Consider the following 26,568-nt stretch of genomic DNA (forward strand, 5'->3'; position numbering starts at 1 on the left):
TACATCATCCGCCACACATGGAGAGTTTACTAAGCCAACTTCTTGATGTAGCGAGAGAGCACCTCCACTCGACATGGACCACGGAGATTTAAAAAAGCCCCTATGCAAATGGGAACTCAACACCTGCCCAAAATAAACCCTGTCCATGACAAGCATAAAAGAAGCCAGTGCTTATTTGCAGACTCTGTTGGGGATTAGCCATGTCTGCGTTGCCAGTTGTTCAGCTCTGCGGCTACGTACTATCTCTCCCTGCTTTGCCCGTCGCCTGCTATCATGCTATACTGCTCAGTCTGTCAGTCTGCCACCCCTGTTTATCTGCTAACGCTGCGCCTGGTTACCGCTGCTGCAGCAAACGGCTCCTGGTGTGTCTTCTACGTCGCTATTGTCAGCCAACATCATTGTGTAGACCTGACAGTGTGTTTATAACAGTAAAATAACAGTTGGCAACCCTCACTTTCAGTAAGTATGTTGTGGTTTGGTTTGGGGGGGGGGGGTAACAATAATGGGAATAATATATGCGACACCACAGTCTTATGTGTACGGTAAACACATTCTCGTTGCCCTTAAGAATTAGGACTCACCCTCCGAGAACCTCGTTAGGCTTTACAGCGTAATAAGAGCCCATCGGGACTTGCTTGGCACTCACAATGCGGTGCTCAAAGGGAGCGGGCAAGGGTGGGCAGTCATCTGGAAGAGAAGAGCACCGGAGCATGATTTATTATATGCTTGGTGGTATGGGTAATGATCTGTGGACCTATTGGAGGACTGACAGACCATGAGGAGCAAAATTCATACTGCATTTCACCCAGTAACATACCGTTGTGCAATCCATATTGTGCTGAAATTGACATTGATATTGCCCTTCTCACCTATGACCAATTGTTGTGCATCCAGAGCTGCCCCCTGTGCAGTTGCTGTGGGGGTTTTAACAACTAAAGGGGGAGTTGGCTGAGGAATAACTGGTTCCTCAGAATCTTTCACTGTCTCAGACTCTGGTTGAGGTGGAACAGGTTTTCGCTGCTCTGTGGCCGACACAGGCTCAGGCTGGACCTGAGGGACCATCGTTACTGACTCTGGTTCCGGTTTGGTGACCACATCCAGTGGGCTTGTTAGCGCACTGCTGTATGGGGTTGGTGGTGTTACAATGATAACTGGCTCCTGAGGACTGACCGCAGCCTTTGTAAAGTCCTCTTCAGGGAAAGTGTCCTCCTTGGAAGGAAGAGGGAGACTTTCAGCTGCTTCCCCCGGGGGTTGCCCCGAGAGTTGCTCCGGCAGTTGCTCCTCAGTGGTGGAGGTAGGTGGCTGAGATGCAGTGGGTTCTGGATCTTGTGGATCCTCGGTCTCCTTGACTTTGACGTACTGACTGTCTAACTCACTCCCCACCGAAATCAAGGTCACATCAGGAGTCCTAGCAACACAGTAACATTACAAAACAGTCAATGTTTGAACAATGCACAGACCCACACTTTTTCTTCATTAATGAAACAGAATATACATGTAACTAATGAAAACCAGGTGACGGCAATATATTAGATTACATTCTAGATGGTGTTTATTAGTCACATATACAGGGATGCAGATGTAATTGCAGGGTACAGTGAAAATATTATGCTCCGGGTTCCAATACTGCAGGTCAAAATATGGATAGTAACAATAAAAGTTATAGGCTATTAGTAGAGATAGATGCTGATTCTCATGTTAAGTACCCCCCATTCTTGAAATACCACTTAGTAGGCATGTAAAAATTGGCAACAGAAGAACCCTTTGATGTTGTGTATTCCCTTCAGCATGTACCTCGTGTTGCTCACCCTACTCACCCTACTAGTGAGAGCCCACTGCCACTTGAAAACCTTTCACTAGAGACATGAAAAGGCAGCAGTGGGGTTTAGCTTGAGGATCATTTATCATATCCCCCCGTGCGTTCACATTTCTAGCTGAAAGTGTAGGTCAGTGAGTGCAAGTGCTTTGTTATCTCTTCGATGACAATTGACGTCAACTCAACAGCTCCACCTGTCACACTTCTCATAACCCTGTTGGGAGTAATGGTGCTGCCATTTGTTGACAAAAAAAGCACTTAAATAAAAAGAGAGATTGCCCTTTGGAATTCTGGTATTTTCTTTTGGTTATGAATCAGTGACAGCCTACCTCCTCAGCTCAGAAAGCACTTCGATGGTGACCTCCACCTGAGCTACGACCACATCAGAGGCGAAGGTCTGGACTCTGGTGGGCTCTCTGCTCTTTAAGGTGACCTCTTTGGGCTTGCGAGAGCCTTTACTATTGGTAGATGGGAATAAGGCCTCGTCGACTGCAGGGCCCTCTGTGAGAGCTTCTGATAACCTGCAGGGATCATGCTCAGGAGGATTTGGGACTTCCACTTCATGGTCTGTGGCCTTCGTTTCCTTTACATGGAGTTCTACCACCGGCTTGTCACCTGTGGGGAGAACAGCAACAGACGTATGAGAAGGAGTTAGCTCAAGTAATCACTAATTTGCTTTTAAATGAACAGGTGTGCCTTGTTTTTTTTGTTTTTTTTAAACCTTTATTTAACCAGGCAAGTCAGTTAAGAACACATTCTTATTTTCAATGACGGCCTGGGAACAGTGGGTTAACTGCCTGTTCAGGGGCAGAACGACAGATTTGTACCTTGTCAGCTCGGGGGTTTGAACTCGCAACCTTCCGGTTGCCTTCCGGTTACTAGTCCAACGCTCTAACCACTAGGCTACGCTGCCATATTATGGCAAGAACAGCTCAAATAAGCAAATAGAAATGACAGTCCATCATTACTATTAGACATGAAGGTCAGTAAATCTGGAAAATTCCAAGAAGTTCAAGTGCAGTCGCAAAAACCATCAAGCGCTATGATGAAACTGGCTCTCATGAGGACCGCCACAGGAATGGAAAACCCAGAGTTACCTCTGCTGTTAAACAAATCAAAATATATGTTCAATTTTAGATTCATCAATGTAGCCACCCTTTGCCTTGATGACAGCTTTTCACACTATTGGCATTCTCTCAACCAGCTTCATGAGGAATGCTTTTCTAACCATCTTGAAGTAGTTCTCACATATATTGCACACTTGTTGGCTGTTTTTCTTCACTCTGCGGTCCAACTCATCCCAAACCATCTCAATTTGGTTGAGGTCGGGTGATTGTGGAGGCCAGGTCATCTGATGCTGCACTCCATCACTCTCCTTTATCGTCAAATAGCCCTTACACAGCCTGGAGATGTGTTTTGGGTCATTGTCCTATTGAAAAACAAATGATAGTCCCACTAAGCGCTAACCAGATAAGATGGCGTATTGATGCAGATTTATTCTAAATAAATCACAGAAAGTGTCACCAGCAAAGCACCCACACACAATCACACCTCCTCCTCCATGCTTCACGGTTGGAACCACAAATGCAGATATTATCCGTTCAGCTACTCTGCGTCTCACAAAAACACGTCAGTTGGAATCAAAAATCTCAAATTTGAACTCATCAGACCAAAGGACAGATATCCACCGGTCTAATGTCTATTGCTCGTGTTTTTTGGCCCAAGCCAGTCTCTTCTTCTTATTGGTGACCTTTAGTAGTGGTTTCTTTGCAGAAATTGAAACATGAAGGCCTGATTCATGCAGTCTCCTCTGAACAGTTGATGTTGAGATGTGTCTGTTACTTGAACTCTGTGAAGCATGTTTTTGGGCCGCAATCTGAGGTGCAGTTAATTCCCGATTTCTGAGGCTGGTGACTCTAATGAACTTATCCTCTGCAGCAGAGGTAACTCTGGGTCTTCCTTTCCTGTGGCGGTCCTCATGAGAGCCAGTTTCATCATAGCGCTTGATGGTTTTTGCGACTGCACTTGCGACTGCACTTGAAGTTCTTGAAATTTTCCGGATTTACTGACCTTCATGTACAATAGTAATGATGGACTGTCATTTCTCTTTGCTTATTTGAGCTGTTTTTGCCATAATATGGACTTGGTCTATAACAAACAAGGCACACCTGTTAATTTAAATGCATTCCAAATGCAAGCTGGTTGAGAGAATGCAAGAGTGTGAAAAGCTGTCATCAAGGCAAAGGGTGACTACTTTGAAGAATCTCAAATATAAAATATATTTTGATTAGTTTAACACTTTTATGGTTACTACATGATTCCATTTTCAAATAGTAAAAAACAAAGAAAAACCCTAAACTTTTGACTGGTACTGTATAAATAATATTTGATTGATTAATTGATTGATTGAAAACAACAGAATTTTTTAAAATCAATGCCAACCGATAACACAGAGACAAGTCCAGCTTACCTGTGGCGATTCGTAAGCCCTCCTCCTGGACCTGAGTCTCCTGGTCGCAAAGAGTGACTTTAGGCTTTATGCTGCTATCTTCTGATTTAGTTTTCTGAGGGAAGAGAACATCCTTCATATATATTGTTCCTTACTACTTCCTCACAATCAGGTCTAACAATCATTCTACCACCAATGTGGTATAGTAGCTCAATTCCAGGAGTATGTATGATATCAAGTTTGAACAAGATAAACCACATATATCAAACAGGATAAAGAAAAAACAAGTTAAAGGCTGAAATATCTGATCTAAATGTTTGTTCACATCCACTCATCACCACACTGCCAATACTTCAGGCATAGACTTGAGGCATGGAGAATGATTGAGGCACGGTCTTTTTAGTATTAATGATGAACTAGTGTGACATATTTGAAATGACAACACATAACTGATAACAGATGCCTACTGGGCCGACTCAGCTGGACTCTGTTATTAGTTTACTCTAAGCCATGAGTAACTGGGAGATGCCAACAGGGGATCTGGCCTGGAAGTACACCGCAGGGTCATAGCATGGGTGGGCAACTGTGTTCGCACGGCATACCTTACTGGCTCTCATTAGAGTCCATCTGTCTGCCTAACGCGATCAGACTATTTACGAACACTGAATTAAACTACACTATCTCCACCCCCCCAAAAAAGATCTACATTTCAATCTATTAATCAAATGTATTTTATAAAGCCCTTTTTACACCAGCAGTCACAAAGTTTTTTTGTGGGGATCAAACCCTTAAGAGCAAGCAATGCAGAGGCATTAGCACAGTGGCTAGTAGCCCTTGACTGTCAGTTCCATTTCATGGCACAAAAGATTCCTTGGACGAAGGCGTCTTATGTAAGGAGGATTTTTGTCCAGATCCGCGACCTTATCTTTCATATAATAATTTTCCAAAAGCAGAATCAAAGCAAATGTTATTTGTCACGTACACATGGTTAGCAGATGTTACTGCGAGTGTAGTGAAATGCTTCTAGTTCCGACCATACGAGGTTAAATTGATACTCACCTTTTTTGGGTTAGGGTTCCAACACGGCCATATTAGGTTACAGTGCTTGTTTACCGAAAACAGACGGTAGACAGAGTGGGCTACCTGTCCTAATTAGCTAGCTGCATCTTCGAACAGCTGTGTGTAAACGGAAGACAGACGCCACAAACGTGTTGTCACTGAAAAATAATGTTGGCTGCAACTGTGTTAATAGAGGTTAAAACAGTGTATAGTAAGTGATGTGAAAGTAGAGGATTTAAATTTCTAGAACTTTACCAAAACAGAGACTTGATTCATGTTTAGATGGAGTATTTGGCTGTTTTGGATTCCAGAACCAATTCGCCCTTTAAACAGAGCATGGAAAAGGACAAAGGAGTAAAGTTATGCTTCTTTAGTCCAATATTGAGCTAAGTGGCTCCTCTTCTGGCTGTACCAGGTAGAGATCTAAGAGTACTTGTGTGGCCATTGAGGCCACATTGTTTTACAAGACTTATATTGGTGCTATATCTGAGTGTTTAACACCTTTTCTGTCTTCGGAGTTGGGTCATTTTAGGGGATTTGAATCTGAATTGGCTATCCCTGGCCTCAATGCATATGCAATGATTTTAAACTCACTCAATTGATCTCAAAGCCCACATGGCGAAAAGTGAAAATTCCTGTTAACTCCTCTTTGATTGATTTAATTCTTACTAACCCACATAAATATTTGTCTAGCTGAGTATTTACACATGATATCAGTGATCATTGTCCCATAATATGTATTAGAGATACGAAACAGCAAAATACTAATTCTCATTTAATTAAGAAGACACATTTTAAAAAGTTTTCCCCTCAAGGATTTTTACAAGACATGTTCTACTCTGATATAGCCACTGTCTCCTGTATGCCTACCCCTGAGTTGGCTCTAGAAAATGTATCCTCCAAATGTACCTCTTTAAGGAATACCTAGGATAGGATAAAGTAATCCTTCTCACCCCCCCTCCCCCCCTTAAAATATTTAGATGCACTATTGTAAAGTGGTTGTTCCACTGGATGTCATAAGGTGAATGCACCAATTTGTAAGTCGCTCTGGATAAGAGCGTCTGCTAAATGACTTAAATGTAATGTAATGTATTCCTCTGGCACAGTGGTTCACAAACTTTTTATAGTCCAGTACCCCTTCAAACGTTCAACCTCCAGCTGCGTATCCCCTCTAGCACCAGGGTCAGTGCACTCTCAAATGTTGTTTTTTGCCATGATTGTAAGCCTGCCACACACACACTATACAAGACATTTTTTAAACTTAAGAATGAGCATGAGTTTTTGTCACAACCCGGCTCGTGGGAAGTGACAAAGAGGACCAGGGCACTAATAAATATATATTAATCAATAATTTTACTCTTTATTTAACTATATTACATATAAAACCTTATTTGTTTATCTAAAATTGTGAAAAACTCACCACAGGTTAATGAGAAGGGTGTGCTTGAAAGCATGCACTTCACTCCGCAATGTTGGGTTGTATTGGAGTGAGTCTCAGTCTTAAATCATTTTCCACACACAGTCTGTGCCTGTATTTAGTTTTCATGCTAGTTAGAGCGTAGAATCCACTCTCAAAAAAGTACATGGTTGCAAAGGACATCAGTGTCTTAGTGTGATTTGCCAAGCTGAATGCTCTGAGAGCAGCCCAATCCAGAAATTTGGCAGTAGCTTCTGATTAAATTAAACTTTCACAGAACCGCTTGTTGCAATTTTGATAAGCCTCTCTTGTTCAGATATTTGTAAGTGGACTGAAGGCAGGGCATGAAAGGGATAATGAATCCAGTTGTTTGTGTCGTCCATTTCGGGAAAGTACCTGCGTAATTGCGTACCCAACTCACTCAGGTGCTTCGCTATATCACATTTGACATTGTCCGTAAGCTTGAGTTCATTTGCACACAAATAATCATACAATGATGGAAAGACCTGTGTGCAGTCCTTGTTAATGCAGACAGAGAAGAGCTCCAACTTCTTAATCATAGCCTCAATTTTGTCCCGCACATTGAATATAGTTGTGGAGAGTCCCTGTAATCCTAGATTTAGATCATTCAGGCGAGAAAAAAACATCACCCTGATAGGCCAGTGATGTGAGAAACTCATCATCATGCAAGAAGCCAGACAAGTGAAAATTATGGCTAGTAAAGAAAACTTTAAGCTCGTCTCTCAATTTAAAAAACATGTCAATACTTTGTCCCTTGATAACCAGCGCATTTCTGTATGTTGTAAAAGCGGTACATGCTCGCTGCCCATATCTTTACACAGTGCAGAAAATACACGAGAGTTCAAAGGCCTTGCTTTAACAAAGTTAACCATTTTCACTGTAGTGTCCAAAATGTATTTCAAGCTGTCGGGCATTCCCTTGGCAGCAAGAGCCTCTCGGTGGATGCTGCAGTGTACCCAAGTGGCGTCGGGAGCAAATCCACAATGTCTCCCAGTCATGGCATTTGCACCATCAGTACAGATACCAACATGAGCAGCAGCTACGTTTGTCTACATACGGACTGTTAGTGGAATTCCCATGAGAGACTAATGCGATTGGATGTTAATTATTTGACTAGGCTACCTGTATTTGACATTGTGTTGTTATTTCGCTGAACACAAGATGTTTTTATTTTATTTTTGGCAGTGAAACGATGCTACTCATGCAAGAAAAAAAAACTAAAATATAAATGGGCTGTTTGAAAATGTGAAGAAGATTTTTAAAAACATTTTTACAATTTAAATTTTTTATTTTTGAATATGTGAATCACGTTTTTATTTGGCGTACCCCCGACGGCATTGCGCGTACCACCCCCAGTTTGGGAATACCTGTTCTGGAAGATAAACATGCCCCTTTTAAACAATTCAGATTCAAAGATAGCTCAGAAGAAAACCAAGAGTTAGATCTATCTCAGCTCATTCAGGTGAGAAATCAGGCCTGGGACGACAGAAGGAAAACTGACTCTGTAGTGGACTGGCAATCTTTAAGGCAATTGAGAAACAGATACTATCTCGATTAAGAAAGTTTAGTCAAGCTACTTTCTAAGCTCTATCTCTAGCTCTGCTGGTGATCATTTTTGGAAAACAGTAAATGCTATGAAGTGTACAAATTCCTCTTCATCCCTGCCTAAACCAGTTCTGTCTGACTCTGGCATCATAACTGTGAAGAATGGGATAAATTATGCTTTTAGTCCTAATTTTATTTTGACAGGATTTTTATTTTAGAGAAATGGTAGTTTAACTGACCCTGGTCAGTCAATCTACTGCTCTTCCCTTTGCCAGCCTCTAGCTCCACTGAGGCTGATATGCTTGATCCATTTTTGCTGCAGCTCTCTGCCGCCTTGATAGCTGAATAATTAACCCAGATTTTTTACTGGACTGTTATATCTGGTACTATCCCCAAGGTTTGGAAGACAGCCCATGTACTCCCCCTTCACAAAGGTGGCCTTATTTCAAAACGTTCTTGCCCAGCTAAAATATCAACTAAGATCTTTCTTATCTTTGAAATGCATTCTAAATGTACATCAGTCAGGTTTTATACCCAGTCATGATGTGGTTAACTGTATGGATAAAAGGCAACATTGTGCTGCCCTCTTCATTGACCTGTCAAATGCTTTCGATACTGTTGATCACTCACTGCTAATTCAGAGGCTTTCTTCAATTGGCCTAGACCAGGCTGCATGTAACTGGTTAATAAATGACTTGACAGATAGAACTCAATGTGAATCTACTGGTGGTGTTAAATCAGGATAATATGAAAGGTGTCCCGCAGGGTTCTGGGCCCTGTATTTTTTACTGTTTCCATGAACAATATTGACCTGTCTGTAAAAAATTGTAACCTGCACTTGTATGCCTATGATACTTTTGTGTATGCTTTTGCCCCCATGGTTGACCAGGCTCTACCTGAACTACAGGCTGCATTCCTTGTATTACAGAAAAACTTTATTGCCCTGAAATTAACATTGCAGGTAAAAACTAAGTATATATTGTTTACATTTACGTCATTTAGCAGACACACGACTTACAGTAAGTAGTGAGTACATACATTTTCTTTGTGGGCCCCCCCATGGGAATCAAACCCACAACCCAGGCATTGCAAATGTCATTCTCTACCATCTGAACCACACAGGAGGATGGATACTCACTGGAGTCTAGAGCATAAAAAATAACGATTTAAGCATATGCGCTTTCGATGGTGTCCATATCGATCGTGTCCCGGCTTATACATATCTGGCAATCTGGATAGATGAAAAGCTGTCTTTTAAAAATCATATTGACCAGTTAGTTAAGAAGCTGAGAATAAAAATGGGCTTCTATAGAAATAGACCCTGGCTCTTGCTAATTAGTAGAAAGCAGATTATTCAGTCGACTTTCCTGTCGGTCCTAGACTATGGCGACATGATCTATGTCAGAGGTGGGCAATTTGCTAGGGATGTAGAAAAAGTGTGACACCAATCGGGCCCTCGGAGGACTGGAGTTGCCCACCCCGGATCTATGTGAACGCAACTGCCACTTCATTAGAGCCGTTAGATGCAGTTTATCATTACAGGCAACAGTTTTAGTGCTCATCACTGCATTCTCTACCAGAAAGTTGGTTGGACCTCTTTGATATTGCGTAGGTTGATACATTGCTATGTCTTAATTTATAAAGCCCTTTTACAAAAAGTCCCACTGTAGCTAACATCTTTACTAAACTTTAGACGTGCGAATTAACACATCCGGTCTCCGGGATGGTTAACTCTGGAAATGCCTTTGGTCTCTACTGAGTTAGGTAAATCAGCTTTTAGTTTTCTTGCACTTTATTTGTGGATCAATCTTCAAAATGTTCTTTAAATGCAACGTTTGGATGCCTCTAGGAGAATTCAGAAAGCTGATTGAGGACCTTATTACTGATGAATGTGTTTGTTTTCTATCACCATGTTATTATCAAGATCGGGTTTTGTATGCAGCCTGTTAGGATTTGGGCTAAATCAAATGATGCTGATGTAATTGTGTTTTCTGAAACCTGGCTCAGCAAGTCTGTTTTTGATAAGGATATTTGTATACGTGGTTACAATGTTTATCGCACTGATTGGGTTAAGAAAGGTGGGGGTGTGGCTATATATGTGAAAATCTAAAAATAAAAAAAATCTAAATTCCATGTAAGTGTGGCAAAGTCTGAAACTATTTGTAAACAGTTGGAATTTCTTGCTTTCAATGTTGAGGAGGTTTCGATTGGCTGTTATAGACCCCCCTCTGCTCTCGGTGATGCATTTTCTTCTTTGACGCACCTCATGTCTAAACTTCTTTACAGTGAAATGATCTTGATTGGTGATCTCAACTGGTGTTGGTTAAAGCCGGTGTCTGATGATTTAACAATGTTTTGTAATTCTATGAATCGTACCCAGTTGATTAACTCATCCACTCGCCCAAATCATAAATGCCCAGATAAATCTACCCGTATTGATTTGATATTGACAAATGTTCCACATAAATATTCTGCGGTTGGTGTTTTTTGTATTTAAGTGACCATTGTGCTGTTGTTGCTGTTAGAAATACTAAGGTTCCAAAGACCATCCCACGTTTTATTCGTAAGAGAAATTTGAAGTGTTTAAATGAGCAGGCTTTCTTTCATGATTTGTTTTATTTTGACTGGAGCACGATTGAGCTTATCCCTGATGTGGAAACTGCCTGGAAATTCTTTCATGATGGTTTCTCCCAAATAATAAACAAACATTCCCCATTCCACAAGTTCAGGGTTAAAGGGCGGGATAATCCATGGTTTTCTTCTGAGCCGTCTTGTATTATTCACAACCGTAATCTAACCTGGGCTAAAGCAAGGAAATCATGTTCTGATGCTGATTGGCTTATTTTTAGGCAGTTACGAAAAACAAGTGTTATTTTCGTCTCAGGAAGGCCAAGTCTGAATATTTTATGTCTGTTACCACTGATAACCTGAATGACCCTAGAAAGTTCTGGAAGGCTGTTAAGTTTATGTCTGGTAACAGTAATGTTAATGAATTACAGTCATGTGTTTTGAATGACTCTGTTGCTATATATGACAAAACTGAAATGCTGAATTGTTTCAATGAGCACTTTGTATCATCTGGCAGCTGATTTCATAGCTGAACCATTTACATGTCTGTTCAATCTAACCCTGGAATGTAATGAAATTCCAAAGATCTGGGGAGATCCAAATCTTTTAAATAATTATAATCCAATCTCAAAGCTGTCACCCCTGGTGAAAGTGAAAATACTTGAAACCCTTGTAAGTGAACAGCTAAAAGAGTTTTTATTTACTAACTCTATTTTATCAATGTACCAATCGGGCTTCAGGAAGAAGCATTGCACAATTACAGCAACCATGAAGGTTTTAAATTATATCACTGAAGCGATTGACAAAAAACAGCACGGTGTCTCACTTTTTATTGATCTCTCTAAGGCTTTTGATACAGTTGATCATGCTATACTAAGGCAGAGATTGTCGAGTGTAGGTCTTTCGGAGCATGCAGTTGCATGATTTGCTAACGATCTGTCTGATAGAACTCAGTGCACTCAATTTGACGGGCTTATGTCTGTTAAATTGTCTATCTTGAATGGTGTGCCCCAAGGCTCTGTACTTGGTCCTCTCTTATTCACTATTTATATAAATTATTTAGACAAAAATGTCCAAAATGCACAACTTCATTTTTATGCTGATGATACTGTTATTTACTGTTGTGCCTCGTCTCTTACAAAAGCTTTCCAGAACATGCAAACTGCTTTTTATACTGTTCAACATACCTTGTGTCAATTGAAGCTTATCCTCAATATTGACAAAACTAAACTAATGGTGTTTTCTAATGCAAGAAATAGACCTCTGAACCTTTCACATATTACTACCTGTCAGGGCAAGGAAATTGAGGTTGTAACCTCATATAAATATCTTGGAATTTTTATTGATGAAGGCCTCTCTTTTAAATTGCATATTCAACAACTTACAAAAAAATTTAAGCTGAAATTGGGATTTTATTTTAGGAATAAGGCCTGTTATTCTTTTGAAGTCAGAAGGAGGCTAGCATCAGCTACATTTATACCTTTACTAGACTATAGGGATATTTTAAATATGAATGCATCCGCTCAGTGTTTGAGATCAATTGACACTCTTTACCATGGCACTTTGAGATTTATTTTAAACTGCAAAACCCTTACGCACCACTGCACTTTTTATACCAGGGTTGGCTGTCCTTCTCTAGTCACTCGTAGGCTCAGTCACTGGTATACTTTTATTTACAAAGCCATTTTGGGTTTACTACCTTTTTATTTGTGCATTTATATTGTTCAGAAATGTGGTGGGTACTCTCTTCGTTCGCTGGACTTTATCCTGCTAACTGTTCCAAATGTCCAAACTGAATTTGGTAAAAGGGCTTTTATGTACTCTGCGCCTTACAAAATACCTTACAAAATACTTTTAAACTGGAAGAACTTGTCCCGATTGGTGTTTTTAAATCACTGATAAAGGATTTTGAGGCTGATTCCCTGACCTGTCAATGTTTTTAATTTGCTGTTTTATACTCTTGTGAATTCAATGGTTTTTACTAGATTACTTGTAGTTTTTCATGTTGTCTGTCTGTAATTGTTTTGTAATGACTTGGTGCTGCCTATCTTGGCCAGGGAGCTCGTGAAAAAGAGTTTAATCTCAATGAGCCCTTCCGGGTTAAATAAAGGTTAAATAAATAAAATTTTAAAAAATGATTTCTGCTTACATGTTGTATTTATATTTTGTAGTGTGTATTTTCTGTCATTTCTATAATTCAGTACTCATCTGTAAAAGAGACCTGGGTCTCAGTACGACTCCCTTATAAAATAAAGGTTAAATAAATAAATAGAGATCCTATTGAATTACTATTCTAATTCCTAATTCTATATTCAAATGAATAGATGACCAGCATTTCGTTCCATCTGCCTTCTAATAGCTTGTTAGTAGGCTACTTTATGTTGTAGCACACATTAGTATTTAATGTCAAGATTATCAAGATGCCAGTGATGAGATTCTTCATACATTATAATCCAGATTATTTACCCTAAATTGTCATGAGTTTGGGGGAAAAGCATACAGTCAGTGGGACAAATCCCTCTCACTTCATTTTCACTTTGGATTTTATGCTAGCAAACAGCCTTATCTTGACATTAACACGACTGAAACAGCTCACATTGTTTCCCAACAGCTGGAGAAACATTTTAAAGACAGTCAGACAGTGACACAGGTCGCCAGGTTCAGTGACTTTGCACAAGGCTACTCTGTAGCAACACTTTGCACTGGGGATTTCAACTGACATTTTGCTGGACAAACGCCCACCTTCAACTTACACTTCCTCATTATGTTAGGTCATGCCCTATGAAAATAGCAATGACCATTTACGAAGAGTTAACATTTAACAAAGATGCTGTTATCGAAGTCAAATCACCAACATTGAAATCCTTTCCCCACAAGCCCAAAGCATGGATTTGTAATTTTCAAAGAGAAATCGTTCCCCTTATTTTACACCACATCATGTGGTGAACTAAACAGGATGGAAATTGCATATCTGTACTGCAAATTATGAACTAATTTGACCTCATGTCTCAATTTGAATGAGAAGTATTTAAAAGTGTGAGAACAAAACAATGATAGTGTACACTGTACACTATACAGAATGCACTGCGTTCTTTACAATTATTAAATTAAGTGGGTAAGGGTGAACCGGAGAGTCATGGCTCACAAAATAAATGAAAGCAGATGTTAATAACATAACTCAAAATAACTCAAACATTTTTAAGCACCTAAGGACATCACATTTAATGAAATGGCAAAGATGTGCCAGCCTGCTTCAGGATGACCTCACTGACCTCCTCCTCCGCTTGGATGTACATTAGTCCCTGTTTCCTCCAGGGTACGATGCCTTTCAAGATGAACTCCACTATCTTGGAGCTTCGGAAGACTTCCCCCACGTATCCCCAGAGCTTGTCCATGGCCGAAACCGAGCTCTCTATTCCCTCAATCTTTTCCCGTTGCCATTTACCCTCCTGCTGCAGGTTCTTCAGCAGCGTCACAGTCTCCCCACACAGTACCTTGACCTCCGAGAACAAAGAAGGGTCCCCTCCACCTCCACGAGAGCCCCTGTCCCTGTCCTTTCTGAGCTGGGCCAGGTCCTTCTCCAGCGTCCCCATGCCCTGGCACACCATGTCCAGCCTTCTGAGGACCTCTGTCTGGCTGCAGGCTATCTTCTCCACCTTCACCTCCAGCTGATTCAGCTTGACCTCCATGCCTCCCAGGCTGTTCAGCAGGCTGTTTGTTGGCTTTTTCATTGCTCCAGAAGGGGCACCAGCATTGTCCAATTTACCCCCCTCGTACATCTTGGCAATGCAGGAGGCCAATGTCTCTGGTTTACTCATAGTTCCAAGAAATTCCACACAGCGGGGAACAAGTGTCAGGTGAGACAACGGAAGCTGTGCTAATCCACCTTGCTCCAAGCTGCATTGGATCTATTTTAGTTGAAGCTCCTGAGGTGTTGTTGTTCCTCTCCCATACAGGCAGCTCTGTCGGACCCTGTTGTCTGTATGTGCCAGAGACATGACACCACTTAAATAAACACCAACTCTTCGCTATCTTATCTTTCCACTTGTCTCCCCCCTCCCCTCTCTCTACCTCTCTGTCCTAAAGTTTTTATATAGTAGCCCCCGCCACTGCCAAAATTCCAATGGCCGCTTGACGTCACCAAAACATTTAAATTCAACCTCAGAAGATGCTATTGACTGGCGGGCATGCACGGAATGACCTTTTGATTATGGCCTTTTGCCAGTATTAAGAGAGATATGTTGTGAGCTTTGAAAAGGGTGTTGTTTTAAAATGTTGACCCATTGTCATGTTGCCGACCCATTGGGATGTACAGGTTGTTTGTTTGCTTGTTTGCTTGTTTGTTTGTATATGTTTTAGTGTGTTTACTGGTGCTGATAGAGTGAAGTGAACCATTGGTGGATCTAAAGGTTCTGGTCCGCCCAGCACAGCTTCTCTGATTGGGCGACTGTACCCCATCATCGCTCAAAGGAACGTGATTTGACATTGGCTGACACCTCCCTTTAAAAATAAACCTCTGTAGACAGAGGAATGATGATGAAGTGCAAGCAGGAATCTAAGTAGTTGCCCTCTCCCTCTGGTCCAGGGTAGGGGAGACTGGGGTTGGTTGTCTCGTGGGTTGGTTGTCACAGTGCTTGTTACTCCCAATCTAGAGTGTGCTGTGTAATCATTTTAAGATTCAAATGTGTGAATTCTTTTGAAAGAACTCATCCGCCTTGTCAATTCATGTCAGCGTGACAAAACATTGAAGTGAGTGGAATGTATGTGTTTCTCACAGATAAAATAAAACACAAAGTATGTCTTGTTATTTTAGTTTATAAATGTTTGAATTATGGGATTATACATGAAAAATTATGTTTATCAAAAAGACGAAATGGAGAGCTATTCCAAACCTATTTCTGAGTTGCTAAGTCAAGCCATGTGGTAACTAGCATTGGTGGGGTAGGTTGTCACTATTAACTCCACTGTAACCATACTGTTCGGGGACATTGCCACTGCCAGTATACAATATATCCCAAGCTATTTTGTGCTGTTGCTATAAAGACATCCCTTCCCAGTAAAAACGGTAAAAACGAACAACTTTGGCCGACATATCAAAATGTGTTGGGAATATGTAGTGTGGAGAGCGTGTGCAGATTGGGAAGACGTCACCGAGACATCAGAATAGAATGTTGATGCCTAGCCGACGTATAAACGACGTAGAACTCTAGAATTTAGAATGTAGAATGTGAGACGTCTTTTTTTTGTGAGACGTCTTGCTAATTAGCAAACGATGTCTAAACTGCATCTTCCCAATGCATCACGTATACATCTGTTGGACAGAGGTGTCTGTGCTATCTGGGAGTGTTGTCTCTCTCACACACATCTTTTTTTATTTCACACACCCACACATGTACACATGCGTGTGCAAACATACGCATCCACACACACATATAAGAATTTCACAGTTGTATTCGGTGCAAGTGACAAATAAACTTTGATTTGATATACAAAAAACATCATACGTTATTCTCAAGGTATAAAATGCTGAATTCTGTTAGGAATATCGTTCTATCAAAGAAAAGCTATTTCTAAGACTGTGTGCTATATTGCATTATTTCCTATTACAAAAAGAATAAGCTACAAGCAAACATTGTGACAACCCTGTGATGGGGCTGGTTGTCACAAGTGGGCAGAGTGTGTTTGATGGCGTATAACTTCATGTTGGAATAAAATATGAGAATAAAAAGAGTCCCTATTACCACCCAAGACAGTTGTCTTTCTTTTAATGTTGAAAAGAGTCTTGTCAGAGTCCCTACCGTCTCCCCTACTGTCCCATTGGATGGGAATGCTTTCTTGGAACATCCTGGCATTTTGTACTGCATGGGTCTTTCCCATCTCCCAGTTATTAGTAAAGTATTCAGGTATTGCAAATACTGTTTGTTGTTTAAACTATTATTGAAAAGACAGTTCTATGACAAATGGACCTCAATGATGCAATCTGTGATTTTCAAAGATTCAACAAGCTAGACCTTAATAAAATATGTTTAGTCTAACATGCTCAGCTGTTGACAAATGAGCTCTAGAAAACAATTTGAAAGCAAAATCCTCCTGGCAAATATGTGTTACAGCCATTTCTGAGAAGACAAACGTGTTGTCTCCTAATTCAGTTATCATACATTCTGAGGATACTGCATGTCTTCATCCCAGCGCTGTGAATAGTGATAAGATGATTTGCTGAAATGATGGGTCCCTGTCTCCTGGTCCGGAGAGCAGAGGATGGCCCATAGAACCATCCATATGCAGCTTTAACACCGCCAAGTAGTAGACTTGAGTCCCTTAGGCCCAGTCTAATGGGCAGAATGTAAACTGGGTTCTTTATTTATAAAGCTCAATATGGGTAATGTAGGGTGGGCCCTTAATACCAAGACCGCAACAACATTTAAAATATAGGCCGCGCCACGACTACTCCCGCTCCCCCCCTCCGGCGTTCGACGTCGCCGTTATACTAATCACCGGGCCTGGGATCCATCATTACACACACCTGGCATCAATCATTACACGCACCGGCATATCATCATGAGGCAAACATGGACTACATTACCTCACTTATTACCTCCCCTCTATCTGTCACTCCCTTATGTTCCTTCCCCAGTCAGTATTGATCCTGTGTTTAATGCGTAGACGCTGCTGTTAAGTTGGCTCGTTCCATGTTTGTTGTTTTATTAAACGTTTCACCTGCACCTGCTTCTCGACTCTCAGCATCTCCGTTACAGAATACTGACTCCAACAATGGAAGGAGCAGGAAAACAGAATATCTCCCAGATGGTCAACAAGCAGGGATACCTTCTACATCAATACCATGACCAACTGGCACAACTAGGGATGGCTATGGAAGAGGTTCTTTGCAGTGTGCAACGTCTCGAACATACCCGGGAGGCGTTGCCGTCAACTAGCGGAGGATACTCTACAACCAGTCGAGCCAGCACAACAGCCCATTCAGCAACCCACTCAGGTCAGCGATGCCTGTTTGTCCCTCACGGATAAATATGACGGCACCCCATCTAAATGCCCGTGGCTTCCTACTTTAGGGCTCCGTCTACTTAACACACCAGATGGGAGCCCCCACCACCGAGAGGTCCAAGGTTACCACGGTTATTTATCTGTTGACTGGGCATGTGTTGGAATGGGCCAAGGTTGTCTGGGAGAGAGGAGAGGAGGAGCTAGATTCATATGAGGGGTTCATGGCTCTGTTAAAATGTATCTCTGACCCCGGAGGGCAGAGAGGGGGCAGGGGACCAGACGGCTGCAGAGTACGTGCACACCTTCCATCCACCTGGATAACCTACTTCAGGAACGTAGGTACTCTCATCGCTTCTCTCCCTCCCTCCCTCCCTCCCTCCCTCCGTGAACACTCTGGATCAGAGCCTGAACCCATGAAGGTAGGGGGTCACACGCCTCACCGCGGCGGAGCGATGCAGGACGAGACAGCTGGGGCTCTGTCTGTATTGTGGTCAAGGGAGAGCACCAGCTCCAGCGGTGTCCAGCACTTCCTAATCCAGGATCCACAAGAGCAGAGGGACGGTCACATGATCTTCCACCTCCTGGGGCAGGAGTGAGTATCCCATCTTAATCACTTTGTGCTAAACTCTTTTGGTGTCCATCACACTGGTTGACTGTCCCTCGTGTACTGTGTCTACAAGTGTTAGTGGATTCTGGTGCCACGGGGAACTTTATTGACCAGGTCCTTGCCTCCTCTCTTAACATTATCTCATACCTGCTTGCGTCTCTTTTCCCGGTTCAAGCCCTCCATAATCGGCCACTAGGATCCGGAACCATCACACACAACCACTCACTCTCACTGTGGAGTCAATTTATCAGGAGAACATCCCCTTCATTACCAGTGCACCAGTTCACATGATCACCACCTTGGCCTCCCTTGGCTTCAAGGTCAAGGATGAGACTCACAGACTGGTCACCCGAATTCCAGAGGACCTGCTTCCCCATCCCCTGTGGTTCACATCGGTTGAGAGTCATGTGGTTGCCCTTCAGCCCAATATCTCGGAGGTATACCAGGACCTGCGGAAGGTATTCTACAAGACCAGCGCCACCTGTCTTCCTCCTCATCATCCCTGGGACAGTGTTATCAACATGCTGGCAGGGTCTACGCCTCTGCATCTACCCTCTGTCGGTGGCTGAGACCCAGGCCATGGACGATTAGATCCAAGAGGTGCTCCAACAAGGTTTCATCCTTACGTCCACTTCTCCTGCTTCGGCTAGTTTCTTCTTTGTGGCCAAGAAGGATGGAAGGTTACATCCATGTATTGATTACAGAGGACTCAATGAAATCACCACGAAGTACCGTTACCCTCTCCCGTTGATGCCGGCAGCCATCGAACAGCTCCGCGCTGCATGGTTCTTTACCAAACTGGACCTGCAGAGTGCATATAATCTCATCCACATCTGGGAGAGGGGTGAATGGAAGACTGTGTTTAGCACGATGTCTGGCCACTACGAGTACTTGGTGAATCCATTTGGCTTAGCCAATGCTCCGTCAGTGTTCCAGGCATTCATTAACGAGATGTTCAGGGACATGCTCGGACGCGAGGTGGTCGTGTATATTGATGACATCCTGGTCTACTCAGCTACTCTGTGGGATCACATCACTCATGTCGAGCAGTTCTGGAACACCTTCTGGCTAACCACCATTTCATCAAGGCTGGGCGGCAGGTAGCCTAGTGGTTAGAGCATTGGGCCAGTAACCAAAAGGTTGCTAGATCGAATCCCCGAGCTGACAAGGTTCAAATCTGTTGTTCTGCCCCTGAACAAGACAGTTAACCCACTGTTCCTAGGCTGTCATTGTAAATAAGAATTTCTTCTTAACTGACTTGCCTGGTTAAAACATTTTTTAAAAGGCTGAGATGTGCTAATTTCAAGGCAGTTTCCTTCTTAGCTTAGGCTACTAAATCAGCATGCAGGGAATGAGGAGGGCCGACAAGAAGGTAGATGCGGTCAGGTCATGGGCAGTCCCAACCACAAAAAAAGGGGTTACAAAGGCTTTTGGGATTTTCCAACTTCTACTGCCATTTCATCAGGAACTTCAGCTCTGTCGCCGCCCCTCTCACCTCTCTTCTCAAGGTTGGTCCCCGTATCCTCGTGTGGAGCCCAGCAGCCGACGAGGCCATCTGTCTACTCAAGGGACGTTTCACCTCCGCCCCATTGCTCAGACTGTCACGTCCTGACCTTAGTTCCTTTTTTATGTCTCTATTTTGGTTTGGTCAGGGCGTGAGTTGGGGTGGGCATTCTATGTTTTGTACTTCTATGTGTTTGGCCTGGTATGGTTCCCAATCAGAGGTAGCTGTCAATCAACCATTTTTAGGTAGCCTGTTCCCACCTGTGTTTGTGGGTAGTTGTTTTCTGTCTCTGCACCAGACAGAACTGTTTCGTGTTGGTCTAGTTTTGTTATTTTGTCTTAGTGTTCTGAGTTAAAATAAATATTAACATGGACACTTACCACGCTGCGTTTTGGTCCGATCTTGACTACTCTTCATCAGACAAAGAGGATCGTTACACAAACGCCCAGATCCCATGATATCCTTTGTGGTTGAGGTAAACACTTCAGAGGTGGGCGTGGGGGCAGTTCTGTCTCAATGACAGGGTAATCCACAGAAATTGTATCCATGTGCATATTACTCGAAGAAACTGTCCCCTGCAGAGAGGAATTACGACGTCTGTGATGTTGGTATTAGAGGAGTGGAGACACTGGCTGGAGGGCACCAAGTAACCATTCATCATCCCAACAGATAATCGGAACCTGGAATACATACTGACAATGAGGAGGCTGAATCCGCGCCAAGCAAAGTGGGCCCTTTTCTTCACAAGGTTCGACTTCACGCAGACCTATCGCCCAGGTTTTAAAAAACACCAAAGCCGATGCCCTGTCCCTACGATTCGGCAGAGGGTCCTGTCCAGAATGCACCGATAATCACCTTACAGACCGACTGTTGCTGGGAAGCAGGGCCGTGCGAAGACCTTTTGGGGGCATGTGCTAAAACAAAAAAAGGTCACCCTTCCACCCCCAAAAATTCCCTACAATCATGGTCATGGATTCGTTGAGCAATTATTAGGCAACTTTGATTATTTAGTTGCTGTATATAAAAGCAATAGATGGTCACATCTTAATGGCAAATTAAATTACACAAATAAATAACCCTTAGTCTGAAAGTAATTTAATATTTCATCTATAATAACTCTGTAGTCATTTAGCACAGATCTATTACATTTATTGCGTTGCTTAACCCTTTACACTCGTGGAAACTGGGGGACAAATTGAAATCTTTCTAACAAAATAACTATAAAAAAGCCATGGTAGCAATTGAACGAGAACACGTTGGATCTTATTGTCATGTTTTGTCATTAATTATCATGTCTTGTCCCTGTGCTTCCCCTTCTATTCGTTTCCCTCTGCTGGTCTTATTAGGTTCTTTCCCTCTTTCTATCCCTCTCTCTCCCCCTCCCTCTCTCACTCTCTCGCTCTCTCTTCTCTCTATCGTTCCGTTCCTGCTCCCAGCTGTTCCTATTCCCCTAATCAATCATTTAGTCTTCCCACACCTGTTCCCGATCCTTTTCCCTGATTAGAGTCCCTATTTCTCTCCTTGTTTTCCGTACCTGCCCTGTCGGATCCTTGTCTATATTCACCGTGCTGTGTCTATGTTTTGCCCTGTCGTGTCGTGTTTCCCTCAGATGCTGCGTGGTGAGCAGGTGTCTGAGTCTGCTAGGTTCAAGTGCCTTCCCGAGGCAACCTGCAGTTCTTGATCAAGTCTCCAGTCTGTTCTCGTCTTTACGAGTAGTATTATGCCTTTTGTTTTGTTAAGTATCTTACTGGATTAAAAACTCTGTTTTCGCCAAGTCGCTTTTGGGTCCTCATTCACCTGCATAACACTTATGGGTAAATTATCAGACCAAATGTGAGGACACAACAGTTTACCTGACACAAGACTGAATCCAAACAACAACAAATGCTCAAAAGTTGCCCAATTAACGTGAGTGATTTCGAACGGCTGTCAAATGTAGAATGATTGTCAGTCAAAACCCATACAGAGCTGCGAAGCGGAGACCCTGAGCTCTGACATCATGTATAGAATGTTACTGTACAGCCACTGCGTTCCAATTTAGGGGCTTATCAATGACCAAATCTGTCATTCCGACTACTTTAACAATGATTTGTGGGCAGTGGGTTCAGAACAACAGAAAATATTTTTAACATTTTTGGGGGAAATTATACTTCCACCCAAAAGGGTGGGAGTATGTTCTCGGCAAAAGGTAGAGTCCTATCTGTGCACATGCCTGCCTTGGGGAACCATTAGACATCAGACACACCGACAGTTTCCTTCATTTGCACAGCTGCTGTGGTACCACTAGAGTTACATAACACATGTTTACTTGTATTTAATGTCTGTAACAGTGTCCGTAACAATAGCAGTAAAATAAACATGGCTCCTGGCAGTCACTAATAAAAACACAGAGTGGAAGACCATCAGACGAAGGAAGTAAAGGAGACCCAACTAACTGGACACTGAAACTGTCTGTAGGAATACCATGGCTCTTTGTATTGAACAGGTGTAACCTGGTGTATTTGCCCTCTGAAATACTAAATGGCATATATATATATATAAATGGAAACGTGACACAAAAGCTACCTCCCTGACACAACAACGTTTCACACCCGTGAGGTCACTGGAGAAGGTATGCTGGGTTTCATCCGGTCCTCTCCATCTAACCCTGTCTAACCATACCCCATTAAAGCCTATTGTCTACCAAAAGAGAGAACATATGAAAACTGTCTGACTGAACGCCTCTGCATATAGTTTCCATTCTTCTGGCTAGTGTTTCCGGGGGCAGTTCCATGTTACGTGACCACATTCTGTGAGGTGGGGTGAAGAAGACTTGGGGGTGGAGGTTAGTGGGAGGTTTGCCGTAAACGCAATAGAATCTAATTATATCTTTCCTGACAGGTGTGCACCTCTCTAAAGTGTACACAGCATGGAACATTCTGGAGTGCATGTCCTGCTAACAGTATTGTGTGCATGGGAAATTCTCTGGATTTGTATTAATATCTGACTGGTATTCCTGATTCATCAGAACAAGTGTTTGATGCATCTAAGTGTGCGTGACAAGGTGTTTGCCTAGTGGGACTAGTTAGTGCTGTTGGCAGACCAGAGGAATCAGTATTTTGATCTCTTTGCAGAGCTAGTGATGGAACGTTTTTGCTGTACCTAATTCTCATCTTTCTCCATAACCCCTGACATTAACATGATACACTGTACAGTTGAAGTCGGACGTTTACATACACTTAGGTTGGAGTCATTAAAACTCGTTTTTCAACCACTCCACAAATTTCTTGTTAACAAATCTATAGTTTTGGCAAGTCGATTAGGACATCTACTATGTGCATGAGACAAGTAATTGAAATAAAAAACCATAAACACCATGGGATCACGCAGCCGTCATACGGCTCAGGAAGGAGACGTGTTCTGTCTCCTAGAGATGAACCTACTTTGGTGTGAAAAGTGCAAATCAAACCCAGAACAACAGAAAAAGACCTTGAGAAGACGCTGGAGGAAACAGATACCTATGTCGATAACCTGAAAGACCGCTCAGCAAGGAAGAAGCCACTGCTCCAAAACCACCATGAAAAAAGACAGATTATGGATTGCAACTGCACATGGGGACAAAGATCGTACTTTTTGGAGAAATGTCCTCTGGTCTGATGAAACAAAAATAGAACTGTTTGGCCATAATGACCATGTTTGTTTGGAGGAAAAAGGGCAGGCTTGCAATCCGAAGAACACCATCCCAACCGTGAAGCACGGGGGTGGCAGCATCATGTTGTGGGGGTGCTTGTTGCAGGAGGAACTGGTGCACTTCACAAAATAGATGGCATCATGAGGTAGGAAAATGATGTGGATATATTGAAGCAACATCTCAAGACATCAGTCAGGAAGTTAAAGCTTGGTCGCAAATGGGTCTTCCAAATGGACAATGACCCCAAGCATACTTCCAAAGTTGTGGCAAAATGGCTTAAGGACAACAAAGTCAAGGTATTGGAGTGGCCATCACAAAGCCCTGACCTAAATCCTTTAGAACATTTGTGGGCAGAACTGAAGAAGCGTGTGCAAGCAAGGAGGCCTACAAACCTGACCAAGTTACACCAGCTCTGTCAGGAGGAATGGGCCAAAATTCACCCAACTTATTGTGGGAAGCTTGTGGAAGGCTACCCGAAACGTTTGACCCAAGTTAAACAATTTAAAGGCAATGCTACCAAATACAAATTTAGGTTATGTGTAATAGGGTTGGTTATGTTTCCACTTGCCTCTAAAGAAATGTGTATTTAATGTTCAAGCATTCTTATTGGTTGGTTCAACTCTGATGACAATAAGGTGTGTTGTGATTGGCCCCACGTGCAGATAGGGGGAGATCGCGAACGTCAGGTCTTCCCAGTATGAAAATGTGATGCAAGGGTTAGGTCACGTTCTGAATACTGTTTTATATTTTATATTTTACAATGTGTACAAGTTTGCTGTACGTTACTGATTTATACATGTGTGGGTATATGGTACCTGTTATGGATTGAAGGCCTTTCTGGGATGTGCTTTGGCATATGATTGCTGTAAATAAGTGTGTTAGCTAGCATACACTGATGTAATGGTCACATAAGCCCACTGCTAACACAGTTGTCTTCATGCTACAGATTTAGCCATCGACAGCCATCAATATTGTTAAGCCCTGCACAACAAACGTGCTGTTTCCCATTTAACAACAGGTATTTACACGTTACATTTTGTATTGTATTTTGTACAGACTTCTAGGGGAAAAACAGGTTGGTCTTAACATGAACCTGTTTATCCACTTGTCCTTCAGACAAGGAGGTGACTGAACATGTTGTGTTGTGTTGTTTACAAAATAGAATGCATTGTTATTCCCATACCATTATTACAGAGAATCAGACAAATGATGCTACCCTCTGCCTATTGGCTACTTGGCTTATTCAAGCCTGTCTCAAAATACAACACGGACCCTTTAAAACAAAACAAAAAAGCTCTTTTACCTGACTCACTTTTCAAAGATGTTTAGAAATATACACATTTTGTGCTCTTGAAGGAAGCAATCACTCCCCTATTGCTGACTACAAATGATCTAATTCACTAACTAGCAAAGGATATTACCAAAATGTGCACACGTGGCTACATGCTGCTCTCGCTTTGATTTCAAAACAAGCGCATCTAATCATGATCACTCATGCTGTAAACACAGTCCAGTTCAAAGTAAACGGCACAGACCCATATATGGCAAAGGTCTATTTGCATATAGGCCTACTGCAACTCTGATTGGTTATGGCGCACTGGTAAAGTGTAGAGTCCTGCATGTCAATGCAGTATAATCTTACTCGATGCATTCTGTCTAAAAAAAAACAATTATTGCAAAGTTCTCTTTCTTTTTCTATATGTTGCATTGAAAGTGGCTGATATTGCGTTGATTCGACCACAATTGAACAGTAAAGGGAAACATTGAAAGTATTAATAGGGAAAACTCTAGACCAGTGGTCCCGCTCAGATTTTTTTTTAAACAACACTTTAAAAACCTATGCAACATTAACCAATTAAAAACAGCACTGTGGCAATCAGGTTTGTGCAGTAAACCATATATTATCACCGCATATGGGCTTTGCTTGAATTGCCCTGTCAGTGCATTGTTGTTCGGGACATTTTTTGAAATTATATTTCAAAGTTTGAAGTAGGCTATATGAGCATACATGTTATAGATCCATTGTCGTATTACTTGTGAGGCACCGCCGAGGGGGCATACATTTAACTAATTAGCTTTTTCTTTTTACTTTACTGGGCCGATGGTGCCTGCATCTATGGTCAGTCTCAGTGGAGAGAGAGAGCAGCAGACTGAGGGTCCGCCTCTCAACATCCCCTCCGCTCTCCCTGTCCTCCACTGACACTGACCAAAAAGGGACACCATCTTCCAGTTGATGGCAAAACTCGAGTCACACGGCATTATTTCTGCCTCATGCACAGATGCATATTGTTACTTTTATGAACAGAGAATGTGAAATATTCCTATTAAAAAAGACCCAAGCAGCTAATAATGACAACAACGCCAGCCTATCGATACACTTTCCTACTCATTGATTACTGCTGCAATGCTTGTTGTAGCGCTGAATGGAAATAGGAAGAAATAAAGCACATTTCATGGCTTACAGAGTGTTGACAGGGCTGAGTAAGAACTTAAACATCAACTCACTTATAAAAACAGCAGCTCTTTGCTGTATTTGTTGGCAGACTCTCTCTAGTCATGGTTTTACATTTTTTGAAATCTCACAGTATCAATTTCACTGAAGCTTCATTTGATGCCTGCTATGTTACTGCAGACACGGTAATCGGAGCCATCCGATTGGCCAGTGGAAGACCTATAGTACACTTTATTTGCTGTCTGAGCCCGCCAGGAAGCCAGAGTTTGTACATTAAGACACATAAAATCCTTCAAAATGGCAACGGTTCGCCTACCCGGGCGCAGGGCTGCTGAATCGGGTGCACCTACCGTAACCCATATACATATATTTTTTATTTTACAGTTATTTTAGCAGGTAAATTGACTGAGAACACATTCTCATTCACAGCAACGACCTGGGGAATAGTTACAGGGGAT

The 26,568-nt window shown here is 42.2% G+C and overlaps 1 protein-coding gene across 2 annotated transcripts in view; it reads right to left on the reverse strand.

The window, feature by feature from the left end:
• mylk3 (myosin light chain kinase 3) overlaps window positions 1-26,568 on the reverse strand; it is a 37,002-nt gene that overhangs the window by 7,415 nt on the left and 3,019 nt on the right. The window contains exons 1-5 of one of the 2 annotated variants that reach the window (XM_046349643.1): window positions 14,148-14,920; window positions 4,287-4,380; window positions 2,146-2,431; window positions 870-1,408; window positions 582-687 (exon numbers count right to left, since the gene is read on the reverse strand). In XM_046349643.1, coding sequence (XP_046205599.1) covers window positions 582-687; window positions 870-1,408; window positions 2,146-2,431; window positions 4,287-4,380; window positions 14,148-14,693 — 1,571 coding nt within the window. In that variant the 5' untranslated portion in view covers window positions 14,694-14,920. Of the gene's footprint in view, window positions 1-581; window positions 688-869; window positions 1,409-2,145; window positions 2,432-4,286; window positions 4,381-14,147; window positions 14,921-26,568 lie in introns of those variants that run through there. The other variant, XM_046349644.1, reaches the window with a different exon arrangement.

This window comes from Oncorhynchus gorbuscha, linkage group LG05 (genome assembly GCF_021184085.1).
Source record: "Oncorhynchus gorbuscha isolate QuinsamMale2020 ecotype Even-year linkage group LG05, OgorEven_v1.0, whole genome shotgun sequence".
In the NCBI taxonomy this organism is placed as follows: domain Eukaryota; kingdom Metazoa; phylum Chordata; class Actinopteri; order Salmoniformes; family Salmonidae; genus Oncorhynchus; species Oncorhynchus gorbuscha.